Source organism: Cydia fagiglandana, chromosome 9 (genome assembly GCF_963556715.1).
Source record: "Cydia fagiglandana chromosome 9, ilCydFagi1.1, whole genome shotgun sequence".
NCBI classification, from domain to species: domain Eukaryota; kingdom Metazoa; phylum Arthropoda; class Insecta; order Lepidoptera; family Tortricidae; genus Cydia; species Cydia fagiglandana.
Genome location: NC_085940.1, coordinates 16,622,242 through 16,642,090, shown reverse-complemented (window position 1 = coordinate 16,642,090; position 19,849 = coordinate 16,622,242). Strand labels below are relative to the sequence as shown.

At 37.2% G+C, this 19,849-nt stretch overlaps 1 protein-coding gene across 1 annotated transcript in view; it reads right to left on the bottom strand.

The window, feature by feature from the left end:
- LOC134667508 (ankyrin repeat and fibronectin type-III domain-containing protein 1-like) overlaps nt 1-19,849 on the bottom strand; it is a 67,233-nt gene that overhangs the window by 27,858 nt on the left and 19,526 nt on the right. The window contains exons 2-4 of the mRNA XM_063524936.1: nt 13,113-13,265; nt 12,760-12,838; nt 10,003-10,106 (exon numbers count right to left, since the gene is read on the bottom strand). Coding sequence (XP_063381006.1) covers nt 10,003-10,106; nt 12,760-12,838; nt 13,113-13,265 — 336 coding nt within the window. The remainder of the gene's footprint in view (nt 1-10,002; nt 10,107-12,759; nt 12,839-13,112; nt 13,266-19,849) is intronic.

The following is a 19,849-nucleotide window of genomic DNA, read 5'->3' as shown; positions in this document are numbered from 1 at the left end:
GTTTACCAGTATTATAATTCGTTTTTTTAGCATTAGAAAGAACTCCACAGAAGCAAGCGTGCAGTTTTTATCAGGCTCTTTAATTGTTAATAATTATTGAATTATCTAATGCAGCATGGTCAATACATATAATTTACTTGAAATTATTACCGCTAAAAGTGCCGGATTTGGAACCACAGGCTTACTTCTGCGAAGTTCTTTCTAATGCTAAAAAAAACGGACTATAGGTAGGTACTTACAACAAATTGTTGTTCATTATGTTCTTATAGGAACATATTTTGAGCGTTAATGTTACGAAGTATTCGGCGACGATACAAGGGTAATACTCTAGGGATATTCCTCCATGTTTACACTGTTAAGTAATGGAACGGTGGGTTTTATGTCTCCGGGATATTAATTTCGGGAAAGTACTTTAAGGTCCCAAAGCGGGCCTTCTGTGGACGATCGTTTTGTGTCCTTAGCGGCCCAGCGTGTGTTCGTGTGTTCCCTCGCTTAGGGAACTTTGAGTCGCGTATTCTTATAAACCATTGAAGTTTTCTTTTTAGTGTTCCGTACATAAATTTGTTCACGGATCACTTTGGTCTCTTTATCGTAAACAAGGAACGTAATTTGAATAGGAGTGAAGCCAACGTGTTCAAAAATTACTATCTCAACTAAATTTTTTTTTTAATTTTTTATTTATTTATTGCTAATAAACAAAAAACACTTAAAACTATTACAAAACTTCGCCAAACTGCGAAACAGTTTGTTGGTGAATGAAATACACCCAATTATACCTATATATTTATACCTTCATGCTTAATACTATGCTAATTACTAAACTAAATATGACTAACTTGCATTAGCGTAACTATTTAATAACAGACTTCTAATTTTTTTCTTAAATATAGTTTTTTTGAAAAATTTTGCTCGGGGGGTATGACGTTAAAAATACGCGGTATTAGGTACTGCCTTGTTCTTCGGCCGTAATAATTGGAGGCTTGTGGCTCGACATATCGTTTTCGTGTAGATTCTCTTAGACTTCTGTTGTATATTTTTACTATCTTAAATTTAGGACACATATACTGTTCGACAGCTAACAGATATTTAAGTTTTTCGTGGACAGGTAATATGTTACAGCTCTGAAAAAGTTGGTTATAGTGCTTGTTATATTTTTCTTTAGTTTTCTTATCTACTAATATCTTAACAAGTCTAAGTTGTAAGTTAAGGATCTTATCAAGTTGAGTTTTAAATGTGCGACCGTATGCCACTAATCCATAACTTATCACAGAATCTGCTAATGCGTGGTACAGTGTAAATAGAACCGCCTTATTTACTATAGGTTTTAAATTGATAAATTTGCATAATATAGACCTTAACTTTTTACACACCGACTCCACATGGAGGTTCCAGTTAAAACAACTATCGACATTTAAACCCAAGTACTTATAGTTAGTGACCATTTCAAGGCGACTGCACTTACACGACATCATGTCATTGTGCAAACATCCATATGTGTGCCCTACTATTCCGAATTGTTCACAGGGAATTTTGAGGTACGGAGGCTTTATCAACATACACTTGGTCTTAGCTACATTCAGTACCCAAGTAACACACAAGCAGGATAATAGAGTAAAATTATCATCTTATTCAAATTAAGATTGCATAAATTTTGTGTATATGCGGTGGAAATTACTAAATTCGGAATAAGAAAATATGTGGGCCTAGTGGGGCCTTTATACCAATAAATGCTGAATAAATTTTGCATAGTATCGGTTTTGCATATTAAAGCTGAATAATACTTATTTCTTACACAGTTACTCAGACATTATTCAGCTTAAAGCATTTGTGGTTACTAAAAGCTGCATAATAGCAGCATTAGCAGCAATTAGCTGTATATATTCTGTGTTGTATGATTTTAAGCAGACAATATTAAGAAAAATGTGATAGTGGCTACTAAATGCTGAAAAGAAGCGTCGGTGAAGACTTTCAACTGTATAAAAGCGGTTGCAGTTTCTGTTTTAACGCTAGTTTTTGAATAAAGGTGGACGCTATTACTGGAAGCTGTAATAAAATCCACATATTATTTGTTATTCAGTAGCTGCATATATGGGTTAATTATGGCGTTTATTGACATAACGTCTGAATAATAAATACTAAAACAACACTTATACTTAAGTTATAGCGATTTTAGTACACATATACTATATTTTCTTGCTAAAAGCTGCAAAATGAACGCAATGAGAAGCGCTATTCAAACTACTGCTTAGTATCAACAAGTGCGCAGTGGAGAGGGTTCCGTAGCTTTATACACGGTCAACAGTGCTACTTGAATCTGATTGCTTTGAGCTTGAGCGTGTTTTTATTTTATTTTGAACGCATCAAGAATAAATACGCATATTCTTTAATCCAACCATTATTTAAAAAATCGAGGTTTAGTTTTCTTAACAATTCTCTTCGATTGGTTATTTTACACAAGATGCATTGTCCTTTTAATTAGAGATGCACCGGATATCCGGTTACTATCCGGCCTATCCGGCCACTATTTTACTATCCGGCCGGATACCGGATAGTGACCTTCTATTCGGCCGGATACCGGATAGTAACATTGCATGATTTCGGAGTAAACAAATTGGATTTAAGAAACAGACACGGTCATAATCGTACTTGTTTATTATTTTAAAACAATTTAATCATTCCACTGACTTGCACGCGCACTCATTTCGAACCTAGAAATGAGTCCGCCCGAACGTTTACTAGGAAACAGGTCAAACCTGCAGAATGCGCACCTGAAAAATCGGGCTTCCCTTTATCTTGCATAATATCGATTGTCCGAAATACACTTCGCATAGCAGGTTTCGCAGAAACATTTTTAACCGAATGATACTTTTGCATAATTGTATAATTAGCATAACTGTCATGTCGCATAACATTCATTTGGCAGAATTTTGAATAGCAGAATACTACTATCGTCGATTTTACATACGCGGAATTGTATGTAGCATAAATTACATTCCACCGAATTTCTTATGGCATATTGCTCATATTGTAGACTTGAATTTCGCAGAATGTTATGCAGCAGAATAAAAGTTCTGCCGAAATTGTTACCGCATAATACTCATGTCGCTGACTGAACCTACACAAAAGGAATTGCTGCCAGAACTACAGGTTAAGTTAGGTTAGAACTGCGACCCCTACATAAAAGGAATTGCTACCAGAACTATAGGTAAGGTTAGGTTACAATTGCGACCCCTACACAAAAGAAATTGTTGCCAGAACTGTAGGTTAGGTTAGGTTAGAACTGCGACCCCTACTCAAAAGAGGGTGCGTAACGGTCCATATAACAACTTTTGATATATTTTTAGTCGATATAACGATTTAGGGACATAATGCACTTTTGCTATAACAATACATGGTATATTCTTAAAGAGTCTAACTATCGTCAAGTATAATGAACTTGTAATATAACAACTTCTAATCTAACATTAACAGCGTATATAATTAAGTTCGATATAACGCTCAGTTGGCATAATGTAGTACTGGTATAATTTGTAATATTTACTACTATTATAACAACCTACGTATTCGAACTTAAGGCAGGTCTCAGTTAGGTACGACGACGAGCGAAGCGAGGAGGAGTGTTAGGTAGAACTGCGACCCTACAGCGCGCGAGCCGAGCGAGCGAAGCGAGCGTGCCGCGGTAGCGGCCGGCGAAGCGCCAGAACCGACTTTTTTTATTATAACCTCAACTTATTATTATACATTTGAATAGATTATACCATAAATACTTATAACAAATATTCATTATATCCAGTAAACGTTATATCGAATAGCTTTTATATCGATTAAACATTATATCCCATGAAAATAGTTATTTTGTTGTTATATCAAAAGTTCATTATACCGCTTAAGTGATTATACACCATGAAATTATATCAAAAGTTGTTATATATTTTGAAAATATATCAAAAATTGTTATACGGATCATAACACAACCCTCAAAAGAAACTGCTTCCAGAACTGTAGGTATATCTGTATGCGATACCTATTTCGGCGAGAAACTAACTATCCATCAAAATATTATTCTCATCAACAGTATGCCAATGAATTATTCTGCCTAAGGAAATTGTGCGAAAAGACAGTATGCCAAGTACATATTATGCGACGCAATTTTCGGCAAAACAATTATTCGATTATAGTATTATTCTTCAAATTGAGATTATGCCATTGCATTATTCTGCTTTACAAAATTGTGAGAAACAACAGTATGCCATGAAACTTATGCAAAAAGTAATTCTGCGAAATGATGATTCTGCCAAGGGTTGCTATGCGAAAGTAAAATATGACAATAAATTTTATGCAACATATTAGTAATCCTAGTAGTATAGTAGTCATAGTAGTATAAATGTAGGTGTAGTTCCGCCGGCCGAATATCCGGCGGCCGGATACCGGATATTCGGCCAGTGTCCAGGCCGGATATCCGGTATCCGGCCAAACAACTATCCGTTGCATCTCTACTTTTAATGACGTAAAACAATTGCTAGTTACCATCGTAAACACTGTTAACTGACCATTTTCATACCTTACTGCAACGAGATAAAGTTTACCAATGGCCATTTAAGGTTGTTGTTAGTTGGCAAACAATGTGTCAAATGCTAGTTATTCATATTGTTGCATTAAAAAGTTGTAGACTGGACTGGGTATGATCCATCCATCCCACACTATACTCGTACTCATACCTAAACAATACTGCCCATATCAAACTATACTTAATTGTACTCATACCCGTGATACCCGCTACTAATATGAATGAATGAATGATATACCTTCGCACCTATACCATATTCATATTCATACCATACTCGTAACCATACCATACTCATACTATATACATCTTCGTACTCACGTCGTACATCTTTGCGTTACCTTTACCTACTACATATTTGTCGGAACTGATAACGGAAAAAATAACTGTGTAAACTGCCGTGCCCCCAGATTTATCATATAACTTATATATTATATCGCGTTTATAATATTAGTGGGAAGTAGGATTGAATATTGCCCGTGTTACATACCTATAATGTTTTATCATCAAAGTAGTGAGGATCTATGTGGTTTTTACTATTTGTGTATAAAACCCTAATAGGCTTTAAGATTGAGAAAACAATTACTATTATACTGATGTTATTCAAAACTTGTTGTGTTAAGACCATTATTATCTAACGTGTTGCTTAGTAACGCGAATAATGTGAATGCTTATTCAGAAATTAGCACAATAATAGCTGTGGCAGCAGCTTATATTGAGCACAGTCGGACGCCATTACGGTTGCTCACTTTCTAACCTCTACAATTATATAGGAATTGAAAATGAACTGAAAAACCCATTATATTCATTTATAAAACTAGTTTTATCGTAGCATAACTTGTTAAAGTACATTTTCTATCACTAAAACATCTAAACACCGCAGAAAAATTACAAATTTAAATGTGGAGTAGTAAATTTTCTATATTTACTTTTGAAACGGTGCATTATTTACGCGGCGCTTTAAAATTTTAAATAAAATGCATATATATATTAACAGTAAAGTCGCATGCGCAATGAAATTGAAGTTATGTAAACATCAAATAAATATATGGGTGATGTCCTCCTTATTTGGTAAGTTTTTACTGCAGAAACTACACTTTGACACGAGTTCACAAATTAAAATGGAAGACAAATCATTGATTTAACACAAATATCTGAATATATTTTCTGTAAAAATGCACTTTGGAACCAAAAGCTTCATAACGTGTGAATAACTGATTCATTGTGTACAAAGCTGGATAACTTTGGTTTAAAAGCGGTATATAAGCTTTTGACAGCCTCTATACAAGTGTTATTCAGCGATTCAATGTGTGGGCACACACTTATATAGCTATTACATTACTGTTATTCAGAAATAAGCGGCGTGGGCACTGCCCACTTTGCGCCCAAACCTTCTGTATAACGTCTGTATTAGCGCTTATTCAGCTGTTATACAGCTACCTTATTCAGCATTAAGTACGGCATGCTCTATTATTCAAACAATATTCAGCTACGTTGTGTTACTTGGGTATAATACCGTTATCGTGTGCCCACCTCAGAATGTTGTTAAAGTCTGCCTGCAGCCTGTCCCGCATGAGCGCGACGTCCCGGTCGGCGTACACCAGGCACGTGTCGTCCGCGTACATGTAGGTGGAGCAGTGCTCCGCGACGTTTATCATCAATCTTCAAACTTTTAATATTTTGTGTGGTTTTTCATGTTATCTACATGCAAGACCATTATCTTTACCCGATTTCGTTTCTAAAACAATATATTGCACAGCGATTATCGGACGATCTAGAAGGCTGAATATCCTGATAATTTCTTGATTTGTTGATCAACCAAATGTTCTTTGACTATAATGTTGGATGTGATGTGTCAAAACAAACAGCGTTTCATACATTTCGGCCGATCAGAGGCCTAGCCAAGATGATAAAAAACGCCAATCGAAACTTAAAAATTAATAAATAAATAAATATAAATAAATATTATAGGACATTCTTACACAGATTGACTAAGTCCCACAGTAAGCTCAAGAAGGCTTGTGTTGTGGGTACTCAGACAACGATATATGTATATAATATACAAATACTTAAATACATAGAAAACACCCATGTCTCAGGAACAAATATCTGTATCATCATACAAATAAATGCCCTTACTGGGATTCGAACCCAGGACCATCGGCTTCGCAGGCAGGGTCACTACCCACTAGGCCAGACCGGTCGTCAAAATGTATTAATGTATGTATGTATTAATGTGATATCAAGTGACTTTTCGTAGGATCAGTCGTCCCGATACATTTTTTCTTGCCGTTTAGCGTTTGTCTATGTACAATTGTCATCTTAGCTAGATCCAGTTATACTGGTTCTCGGAAGAACTCGATTTCCCGTTCCTCTAGCAAGTCTACCACATCAGAATACACAACCAGAGCGCGACAAAACCATTGTTGCGTCGAATTACGTGAGACGTCTCACTTAGTGCGAGTATTGTCGCTAATTGCGAACAGCGACAAATTATCAACACGAATTGAGCGTTAGATAAATATACATAGTTTATTTTCCAAGTAAGCATATTACAATGCGCTTATAAACGTCAAATAAAACGCGTAAGCGTTGAAGACTTTAGTACCTAATAGTACTTACTTATGTATTAAGTACTTATTAAGATAAAAATATAGAATTTTCGGGATTTTTTCATCTAGGAATGAGTGCTAGATGCAGCGCGATGTCAACGCACACGTCTCAGTGCTTAAAAACAAACCAAGTCTGTAGATTGTAACTTCGTGAAATGAACCACAATAATCATTACACAGACATTATTAACCGTATTGAGTACTGAGAGAAACATTAAAACAGAACTCATTTACTCACTTATTCACGTACCTACTCATTACCTCACTCATATGTCGAGCCAATCAAAGAGAACAAATCAGTTGATCACCCTATTCTCGATCTCTGCATTAAGAGTGAATAATACCAATCCAATCTAACAACCCCAATCTCTAATAGCTCCCTTTTGTACGGTTATTCGTAAGGAATTACCGAAAACACACGTCCTAAAAGAAAACATCTTTTCCCGTAATCCGTGGAATGAATGGATAATAATAGGCATCATTGTATGAATATCAAGGAAATCGAATATATTCTCACAAACATGAATTTATCAGTTGAAAAAAAAAACGGTGTATTGCGCCATTAGGACGTTGTTTTATTCATAAATTTTCAATAGGTAAATGCGTATCGATGGACTATAATCGATGTTATCCTGTTTGTGGTTTTAATGGGTACAACTTAGTACTAATGAAAATACGATAAAGTTATACTATACTAGTATAGTGTATAGTAAAGCATAGCAGTGATTCTTTGATCTCCGAAATAGTCAGGAAGCGTCTGAAGTTGTACGTGATGGAACTTATACGAGCACTTTGTAGGCATATGGATTTTACCTATACATAGGTACAGTCGCCATCAGATATATCGGAGCAGCTAAGGCGCTCACAAATATCTGAACACGCCTCTATTGTCAGGTCGTTAGTGCGTGTTCAGATATTGTGAACACCTTGGCCGCTCCGATATATCTGATGGCGACTGTACCTACTTCCAATCAGTTGACACGTCGATACGATGGTTAAATAAATAGACCAGGGATCGGCAAAAATTTCAGAAGAGCTAACCGTAGTAAAAATCTAAGAACTCAAGGTGTCAATTAGTAAGAAAATCGTCATGGATTGCGATACCAAAGAAGGCCCCAAGTTAAGTAAAAAACCGGGCAAGTGCGAGTCGGACTCGCGCACGAAGGCTTCCGTACCATAATGCAAAAAAAACAACAAAAAAAAAATGCAAAAAAAATATCCAAGTACTGACCACGCCCGACGTTGCTTAACTTTGGTACCAAAATCACGTTTGTTGTATGGGAGCCCCATTTAAATCTTTATGTTATTCTATGTCTAGCTATCACGGCTCGTGAGATACAGCCTTAGTAATAGGGTCCCGTTTTACCCTTTGGGTACGGAACCCTAAAAAAAAGTTAGAGCACGAACTTGAACCAGAAATCACAAAAACCAGGTGTAGGCCAGTAAAGTCAAATGACATAAAAAACATGATAGCAAACGACACCTAGGTAAATCACTCTAAGCCGGCTTAGCCAAAGAATAACTACAGCTTTAAAGTCCAAACATTGCAGTCACGAGATCCGTACACATAATCCCTCGTTACTCCTCATACGAATAGTTAGCAGTTTAACCCAAATTAAACTGAAATTCAACTTTATTCTCAAATACGTAGGGATTACAATCGTCAGCGAATACGCTGACCATTCCTATTCCGAAGATACTTTTTTGACCGTGTAGCTCTCTTATGCGTTCATGAAATTTCTACCTTACACCGTAAGAAATAAGTGCTTTTTTTAGTATTTTTGTGGATTTAAATACGATGTTTTGGAAGTACAGTGTAGTATGAGGCAGTGCAATTTGTATTTTTCTTTTGAGCGGCACGGAAGGATCCCTAGTGAGCCCTTTACGGCGAGGAAAGCTGTAGTGGTTTCGCGTTTATCCTTTCTCCAAACCAATACGTCTTAAGCGGCATATTTCTTCATAGAAAATAAGCTTTTTTTTGTAACAGGAATGAATAAACGAAATCGTAGTTGCCTGCAAATTACTCGAAACTCTCGAAAACTCGAAATCGGCTTGAGCCCGAATTGTGACATTAAGATGACTCACGCTAGACCGGGCTGGGGCTGTTTCCGGCGTCATAGCATAATCACCAATCAGCCGTCATAGAAAATGACGTACATGTAGTGATCCAAAGGACTCGAGCTTTTTAGCTCTTTTTTTAGGGCTCGCCTCATCTTTTGACGCCTATTGAAAGAGCTAAATAGGCTTTTAGCCTTTTAGACGTCAAGAGATGAGGTGAGCCCAAAAAAAGAGCTCCAAAGGCTTGAGTTTTTTGGATCACTACGTACATGTCAGACGCCTCGGTCCGGTCTAGCGTGTCATCCTTTACTCAGCCACTTATGGGGTTGTCATTTAACGTTGAACATTTGCCAGGTGTAGGTACCTACCTAATCACAAAATGTTAAGATACAACTTAGGTTGAAAAGGGCTATGCTCGGAGTCTCTCTGAGGGATCGTATTCGTAATGAAGTCATCCGTCAGAGACTCAGAGGACTAAAGTCGTCGACATAGCCCACCGGATTAGCAAGCTGAAGTGGCAGTGGGCCGGTCATATTAGCCGTAGAACCGATAACCTTTGGGGTAGACGAGTTCTCGAGTGGAGACGAGCATCGGCAAACGTAGCGTAGGACGCCCACAGACTAGTTGGAGCGATGACCTTCGCAGGATGACCTTGGCAAGAGCTGGATCAAAGTTGCCGCAAATCGTGCTCAATGGCGTGCAATAGGAGAGGCCTATGTCCAGCAGTGGACGAGAGTAACTGATGATGATAATAACTTTGGTACTCACATTGCGTGCCCTCTTTGGCTCCGAACTCCATGAGCATCTTGGCAAGCGGTCTGTTGTTGGCCAGCACGGCCACATCGAGCGGCGACAGCCCATCGGGGTTGACACTGGAATATATACAATTCGTTAATTACATAGTACTGCGCACGTTTTACGCAGTGTACTACGTAGGCGAACAACACGCGAACGCGAAGCGAAGCAATGCGGCGCGGGGTTAATCAATCCTTTGATACCTATAGAAATGTCCTACGTGGGCGATCTCGTTGCGAACGCGAACGCATTGGGCCCGCCGCGCCGCGCTGTTTCGCGTTCGCGAGTTGTTCGCTTACGAAAGACGCAGCGTTACTGCTCAAATGATGTTTTTCAGACTCGGCGACGTTTGAGGTTAACAACTGTTTTAAGTTAAGGTACAGTCAGCAGCAATAGTTGCTAAGCGGGCGAGGTGTTCAAAATGATCTTGACGCGTCTTTATTGTAGAGAACAAGAGCGCGTCAAGGTAATTTTGATCACCTCGCCCGCTTTGCAACTTCTGCTGCTGAGTGTACTAAGTCAAGTTTGGTATCATTTTCAGCTAAATTAAATCTTTGATTTACGAAACACCGTATTTCATCTGGTACAACCTGGGTACGATGGACACTAATATATAGGTACAACCGGGTTTATCCATATTGTCACTTTGATATGTTTCGATATTCGAGTACTCGTACCATTTTGCTCAGCCATTTCACCCAAGTTTTATTTATTTATTTACCCCCTTATTCATAACGTACCGACGTATTGGTATGATGGAAAGGGACAAACGGTTATTATCGGCTTGTCAACTTTAGTAAACGTTTATGAATAAGGGGGTTAAACTTTATTGCACAAACATTTACAATTTATGTACAAATGTCGGACTAAAAAATATATTCACATATTTATATATTCTCTTCGTTTAACGACCAAAATATGAGACAAAAGACGTACAATAGAATCTTCTTATGATAATCAGACTAAATAAAAAACTCCTCACATCTACTGTCTTTATTCTGTTACCTCGGCGACGAGTAAAAAGTTGTAATGCCTTGGTTGAAAAGAATACCTCTTACCACAAGATTTTTCTCAGAAAATATTCAAAGCTCTTTTCCATGAGTACTTGTTGTAAATTCACTGTTCATGGTAAGATACCCCAAAGGTGCAGACGTTAGTGAATTTACTAGTAAAATATAAGGTTTTATATAAGGTGTTCCATTATCCTTTTTCACTTAAAGCCTTTCCCTTTAGCCCTGAAGGCTTTTGGGTGATAATTCAGTATTAGGTAGATTCGCTGCATATACCTAGCACAAATCTTTTTACTTTACGGAAAAAACTGCCCTCCCGGCAGTAGGTAGGTACATTGCTAAAGCAAGTGCTACCATCTACCTTGTGCATAGGTTCTGCCATCTTGTGGGCTACATCGAAAGCATAAACGACACAGTTACGCTTCGCGCCAAAAATCTGACGGCTCCTATGTTCCCCCATATAGTTCATGCACGGGGCCTATATGCAATCTTTGAAACCCTAGGCGTCTTTCACCAACTCCAAGGGCAAAATATAAGCGCCCTTACGCGCCTAGATAGTCAAACGATACCTATTGTTAACAAAGTGACTTTCATAGAATTAAGATACAATTGAAAAGAGTACAAAAGTCCACGTGCATATACGAGTAATCGTGTTATTGAAGCTTTCATGGAATCCTGCCATGAAAAAGGTTACGTAATTCAGTTATCCGAGTAGCCGTGACATTTTCTACAGGTGAGGACGTTGAGTACCTATATCATCAATTAATTATGTCACGTTTTATTGCTACTTTTTTATTTCTGTTTTTCTGTGTGTCGTTGGCGTTCATGTACCTACTAACTCATAGTTTTAAGTCAGGTCTCCACTGATAACCAGCGCCCTGCGATTGTCGCGGGCATCGTGGCATTATGCTGAGTGGGTATTCTATTTTAGCGTCTATTTTTTTATGTCTGCATGTCCTCTTTTTATTTATAAGACTACTGCTGTCCGGCTCTTCTCCTCACCATACCGCATTTTGTAAACAGGGTCGATAATTATTTAGAATTCTGTTGTCCATTCAGTTTTCAAAATGGCGGAGCCATGTCGGATTGCAAGGTCTACAGTTCACAGAGCCACTTATTGCATATAGAATATGAAATACCTAAGACTAGGTATATTTACATCGGTGTAGTATTGTTTTCAATGTAAATATTATTGAGCCTAAGTCGTAGTTTGGTGCCTCAATTAGAAAACAGTATGCCTTCGGCCTTGGATATTTAGATAACGCAAAGGGAAAGGGCCACGCCCAAGATAATTAGTCCCTCAAACTTATAAATAAAGTATAGAAATAATTTCAACCCTTATATTTGTAAAGCCCACTTTGAGTGTACTTGGTTAATGCGAGCCCAATTTTAATATTTCAGCAGAGGGCAAAAAGTCAAGAGTTTCTATATTATACGAGTACATACTTTTATTACTTACTTTTTGTACAATGAGTTTGGTTTAAGCACAGAATAAATAATAGTACTAGGTACAGAAGACTCACTCTCTAACAAAACGCGTCTGTTACGATCAGGACAGATATAGCCGTTAGGTGGCGATAGCGCCACGCGCGGCTTATGGTTAGCCACCAAAATTGGTGTGGGACGGATGTACTACTTTGTACCTATAGCAAAGCGACGAAATCGCGGAGTCACGCCTGACCTTACTAAGGTTTAACGGGTAGAGAGGGGCAAAGTTTACCTATTGACGTCGACATCGGTGGACTCGAGGATGTTCCTGGCTTTGTCAAGGTATCCGTGTTCGACGGCTGCGAAGAGTGCTGTAACAAACAAATGTCAACTGTCAAAAAAGCTGGAGACATTGCTGGAGGCTGGAGGAGCAGCCACTTTTCCTTTGAACTGAGACATCACATGACGAATTACGCGATCAAAAGTAATACAATCTTAACCCATTTTTGTGTGCTGCGCGAGTCTTTTGCTTACTGTATGCGCTTATTTTTCGTGTTAGCTTTAGAATCGTGTTAAAATTAATAAGTAACAAAACATATACAAACAAATCCCAAACCAATAACAAAAAAAAAACAACAAAAATACCGTGTAAGTGTATGTTAACTTGAGCCACTTTGTCAAGCTTGTCATTCGTCTTCTGCCTCCTCGCCTTGTCGAGGGGTGGGGGGAGCGGCGCGCACGCTGAGAGCGACGGCAGCTCCCCCGCGCACCCCTCGAGGAGCACGCCGTACTGGAGCTCTAGGGGAGAGAGGGGTAAATTGAAATAAAGGAAAATAAAAAATAATTAAATTTTGAACACGTTTGCGTATGGTTTTGACAGACAAGTGTTAAAATTTAATAATGAATAATGATGCAAGTGTGAACTATGAAACAAGAACAGCCAAATGTTAGCTTTAAAAAAAAGGTAAGTACGTATACTCTTTCTTATCTTTTTAAAGCAAACGTGTTCAAAAAAACTTATAAAATAAATTGAAACCAGTTAAAAAAGAAGTAAAACAAAATTTAAAAATAACTTAAAATTAAAAAATTAGTCCAAAAGTGTAACTAAATTATAAAAATAACACTAAGTATCGAATTATAATTTAAAAAAAAACTTGAGGCGTTCGCGTTTAGGTATGTCCTTTTATGTGCGTTTAAAAAGCAAGATCTTTTTATGCTTCTTAGATTCAATGGATTTATCGTATTTTTTAAATTACTATGCTCTATAAATGATATATTCTAAGATAAATTAAATAAGAATCTGTCACCTGCTTTTGACCTTACACCTAACAACAATAAAAGTAGGTAAGTACAAAGAACTGGCAGTCTCACAAAACAGACACATTAACCCGTAGGTTATAAATTTATAAAGGTACAATCAGACGCCTACAAATTCACGACGCTAAAAGCCTGCCCACATGACACGCAGTCAATGTCACGGATTGTATGTTAATGCAATAATGTACACTCGCCGACCGCGGTACACATGAGGAATATTTATCATTTTTTATGGCATTTTCATTGGAATATCGAGTCGTTAATGCCGACTTGTATTCTTCGATTTATTGCGCTTCGGTAAATTCGCTAAATAACATAAACAACTCCCATTGTTTACGTTTTGAATTACATTTGTAGGTATATTTTTGTTATTTCTTTACCTGATGTTGTGGATCTATTTTCTAATTCATTATAATTGTGTAAAAGACAATAGGGGTCGTTAGCGAGCAGTACCTACCTAACTATTGTTGTATCACCTTACTTATTTGGATTTGATCCACATATTTTCGTAAAAAATTGAAGATTAACTAAACTAATTCATGGCAAAATACGACTGGATATAAAGACATAATAAACGTAACGTCAACAACGGTAAAATGATATGTAGCTAGTACATATTAGGTAAACTATATATATTGGGACTAAAATTAACATTTTCATTTATTTTATTTTAAGTTTTAGGAAGAATACTTTAGCCATCACACTTTTGTAATTTTACTTGTAGGCCAAGCAATAAGAAGTTATAGAGGGAAATGCTAGGAACACAATTTTTGACTACGTAACTTTGTTTGGACTAGTTACGAGGTGAACATATCAAAAGTCCCCGGCCGTAGCCCCGGTGCTGGGGGGTAGAGGAGGGAAAGAAGGTCTTATTTTTCGGTTTTTCACTTATATCTTGGAAACTTTGCGTCTTAGCGACATGACTACTAAGACAAATCAAAAGCTGATAAAATTTGTTACAAGTTTTATTCAGTCAAGTTTTTCGATATCTTGAATAGTTTTTGAGATATCCGCTCTTGAAAGTTTATTTAGGGCTTTCAATTATATCTTGATATCTACATTAGTGACGCTGCTAGACCGTGTTTGGTATCATTTTCGTATAAATCGGGGGTGCTGAATTCAGTTTTGGAATCACATTGACACCATTCCTAAGAAAAAACATATAAACTTTAAACCAATACCTTTTTTTAAAAATTCCTCTTCACGCTTAAACCGCTCAACCGATTTAATTGAAATTTGGTATACAGATATTTCGAGTCCCAAGACAGGACATAAGATACTTCTTATCTCAATAATCATCCTTTAAAGTTGTGAAATGGAGTATGGGGGGAATTCAACCTCGTCGACGAAACTGAATTCCTGAGGTTAATACTGCTCAAGGTGAGGTTTGAAGTCATGTTTGGTATCATTTTCATCTAAATCACAGATCTATTCCGTCCTAAATTTCATCTAAACCGGTTCAGCGGTTATTGACTCCCCATACAAACTTCCACCCCACTTTTCACACCCTCAAAAGATGCTTTTGGTTATTAAAACTATCCTATGTTCTGTGTCGAGACTGAAACTATTTCTATACCAAATTTCAACGAAATTGGTTCAGAAAGCAGTTTAAGCGTGAAGAGGGATTTAAAAAAATATATCTTTTTAAATTTTGGTTTTACTTCGGAATAGTGTCAATGTGATACCATAAATGAATTCAGCACCCCCGATTTATACGAAAATGATACCAAACATGGCCTAACAGCTTCACTGACGTAGATACCAAGATAAAATTAAAATCCCTAAATAAACTTTCAAGAGCGGGTATCTCAAAAACTATTCATGATATCGAAAAACTTGTAACTTAATTTTATTAGCTTTCGGTTTGTCTTAGTAGTCATGTCGCTAAGACGCAAAGTTTCCAAGATATCAATGAAAAACCGAAAAATTCGACCTTCTTACCCCCCTCCACCCCCCAGCAGCGGGGCTACAGCCGGGGACTTTTGATATGTTCACCTCCTAACTACTCCAAACAAAGTTACGGAGTCAAAAATTGTGTTCCTAGCATTTCCCTCTACAACGTTTTTTGAGCATTCATTTCCTGACCTATTGTTCAAATTAAACATGTGTTTTACGCCGACTGTACAAGCGAGGTCGCCACGAATGGCCTTATTAGGCACACTTGATATATCACGATTAGCTACCGTTCAGGCGCCAACACTGGTGGATCCAAAATTAATAGCTAAACAGCGAACAGTCGAAGTAAGGTGCAGTTTATTTTAAATAATTTTATCTATTCATTATAAATTGTATATGTAGGTATATCAGAATGAAATGACCTATGATTAACTATGGTCAACGTAGGATGCAAATTCCAAAAAGGAAAAAAAATACAGCAGCTCAAATTACCTATGCTTTGCGACTTTAATTGCTGAGCGTTGTACAAGACAATACTTCAGTGCGCCTTGGCCTTCTTTAGCATACCTACTTCGACGCGATTAGCTGTACGATCATTAAAACTATTAAAAGTAGCTAATTTATACGTAAATAGTTACGCTAAGCAACTGTCAAAGAAGCTAGTAACTGGTAACCTTTAAAGTAAATTGTAGGTATATAAAATTATCTGACTGACAGATTATGGTGCGAAGTATCTGGCATCATCATCATCATCATTTCAGCCTATATACGTCCCACTGCTGAGCACAGGCCTCCTCTCATGCGCAAGAGGGCTTGGGCTATAGTCCCCACGCTAGCCCAATGCGGATTGGGGACTTCACATACACCTATGAATTTCTTCGCAGATGTATGCAGGTTTCCTCACGATGTTTTCCTTCACTGAAAAGTTAGTGGTAAATATCAAATGATATTTCGTACATAAGTTCCGAAAAACTCATTGGTACAAGCCAGGATTTGAACCCGCGACCTCCGGATTGAAAGTCAGACGTCATATCCACTCGGCTACCACTGCTCCAAGTATCTGGCAGTTTCATGAAAATAGTAGATTTACAACATAAGTTATGTACTTAAAACATGCGCAGTTATACACAACCCGTGTATTGTTTCTGAATGAACATTCTATATATCTGTCTAAGATCATTATTGTCATGCTAGAATTGTAGGTACAAAAAAAACATTAACAGTTTGTACAATGGCTTTGAGTGTACGATACAAAACCCCGGTCCTCAGCAGACGAGGTTACCTCGAATAGCCTTATTTGGCACACTTGATCCATAGCGATTAGTCGATCGGTCGTTAAAACTGTCACGCGGCGGCATTGAGGTTTAGCCAATTTCGAGCCGGAAGGATGCAAGGCCGGTTTTTGCAATGAGGAAAATTTGGGGCTGGGAATGGGATGTCCACACAGGACATTAATTCTGACTCACCGGACACTACTTATGTTTATTTCGTTTGTTGAAAGCGTAGGTACCTACTAATTACTTTTTTTTGGTTTTTTTTCTTAATTTTTTTTTAAATTTTTTTTTAGAAATCCGCAACGCAGGCTTCGTCCCGTGGCTACAAATGCAAATCAGCAACATGCCTCGTCCCAAACATACCAAGGATGATATCCGCTAATTACTTTTCATTAATAATTTTGTCTAAATTCTAATTAAGTATTTCTAAGAGATCACTTTTTAGCTATAAAAATGCAAATTGTTTTACTTCTATTTGAGTTCCTAATGCTGTACTCTTCTGTATTATATTTTTTGTACTGAGATGCTGAACCGATGAATATAAATTTTGTTACTGGGATGGGACTCAAAATTCCCGGGAAATCACATTAGTTTTTATCACGCAAAACAAACGAAACGAAGTCGCGGGCAATAGCTGGTAATAAATAATAAACAACAATATTTGCAAAATAAAACAACCCGACCCACCCGACTTTCCCCAAATGGCGGAAGATATCGATATTAGTCTGACATCGTAATCCTTATATTAATTAATGTGAAAATTTAATAAGGGTTAATCACGTTCGGTTGTTGTTGATTGTTCGCACAAGCCTCTCCGGTTGCATGAAATTAATAAGTTTTTAATTTAATTTTAATTGCTCCTCGGTTCGTAGGATTTCACAAACTCAATATGAGTTTATTACTCAAAGTCCTCAACTTGATACATTGTGTTCAAATTTTATAATATGTTATAGGTACCTAGTTTTGATAGATATGAGTTTAACAGGCACACACACAACACAGCAGCAGCAGGCAGGGTTTACTCATAACTAGAGATGCAACGGTTAGTTGTTTGGCCGGATACACACGGATTTGGCTGGACACAGGCCGAATATCCGGTATTCGGCCGCCGGATATTTGCCGGCGGAACTATATACCTACATTTCGGTTTTTCAGGTGCGCATTCTGCAGGTTTGACCTGTTTCCTAGTAAACGTTCACGCGGACTCATTTCTAGGTTCGAAATGAGTGCGCGTGCAAGTCAGTGGAATGATTAAATCGTTTTAAAATAATAAACAAGTATGATTATGACCGTGTCTGTTTCTTAAATCCAATTTGTTTACTCCGAAATCAAGCAATGTTACTATCCGGTATCCGGCCGGATAGTAAAATAATAGTAGGATAGGCCGGATACCGGATAGTAACCGGATATCCGGTGCATCTCTGCTCATAACAGGGTTTTATAAATTTTACGATATGGGTTTAGACAGGCAGGGGTTTGACACGACTGAATCTTGCGCGCTCCAATAAGCGCCATCCGATGACCTATCATATCAACAATACAATTTAGTTTATCTGTAATATTTAATATACTATTTAAAATATGTTATCAGCATATTAATATAGGTGCATTCATTATTATGTTGCGTATTTCTATGTTAACTAATAGATGTAAATGTTTATTTAATTAGAAATACACGCGATTGAACTTGGGTTGGGTTTAGCGTGCTGCACGCTTAGTATTAGTAGGTACAATAACTGGTTAATTATACTGATAACGGATGCTTGCTAATCAAGTGTATAGGTTTGAATTTATTAAAGATCATTGCATGGTAAAAAACTTATATCTTTTGGTCAAACATAGAAGTTTATGTGGCAAAAACGAGTGTTTGAGTAAATGAAACATCGAAAAATCTGTTATCGATAAGTCAAAGATTATAGATATTTAAAATATGTAACTTCTACTTGCTGTAGGTAAGTTACCGAGAAATTTCAATAATGCAAACCAATCACAAAGCGGTACATAATTTCTTTATTAGGTCAAACGTACACTGTAGTATACAGTGCCAAAAGAATAGAAAACTACCAATATATCAAAAGAAAAGTAGATATCGCACGTAATAAATATCTAGAAGTATAACGTTAAGGTAACATCGATAACAGACATGTCGATATTTCATGTTGTCAATCACTTTACTTTGCCCCCAAAAACGTCTATGTCTGCTTATGGTAAAATACTACACACGTGTAATGTTACTGAATTCCAATAAAATATGATCGTAATTATAATTATACTGCAAAATAAAATCGCTATTTGGGCTACTGAAATTGAAACTACTATAAGGAATATACGAGTATATAGATGGGGTTAGCACCGGCAAAAGGGGTACAATTTGAAAGCCACGAATCTGTACTACGCTATCATTGTTGTTTTTATTATCGACTTAACCCAGGCATCCGGCAGCTGGTCATCGGTGGAGGTAAGAATTTAGGGCCATTAAATACAATAGCTTATTAAATCTGCAATCACATTACTAAAAATATTTAATTATAATTTACTGCGTCTTTAAAAACTGCGCTATTGTCAGTGATCTAGCAAATCGGCTCCTAAATTAACAAGATTGATGATATAAACGGAAATGCTTTGTCGAAAATACAGGAAACACGTGACATAACGCAATTACGCAAATGAAAGAAAGCAGCGTACGCGGTACGGTGAAAAGTTCCCATAATTGTCCATTCGTGCACGAGTTCGTGCGCAATGTTACGGCGAAACAGTAATATCGTGTAAGACATTTCGTTTTCTGAGTTAGTAAAATGTGTCCCTAATATAGGGTTAGATACAAATTTTGAATTTCCTGACAAAATTCCTGATTTCCGAATATTTTTCCTGACATTCTAATTTTTGACGATGACG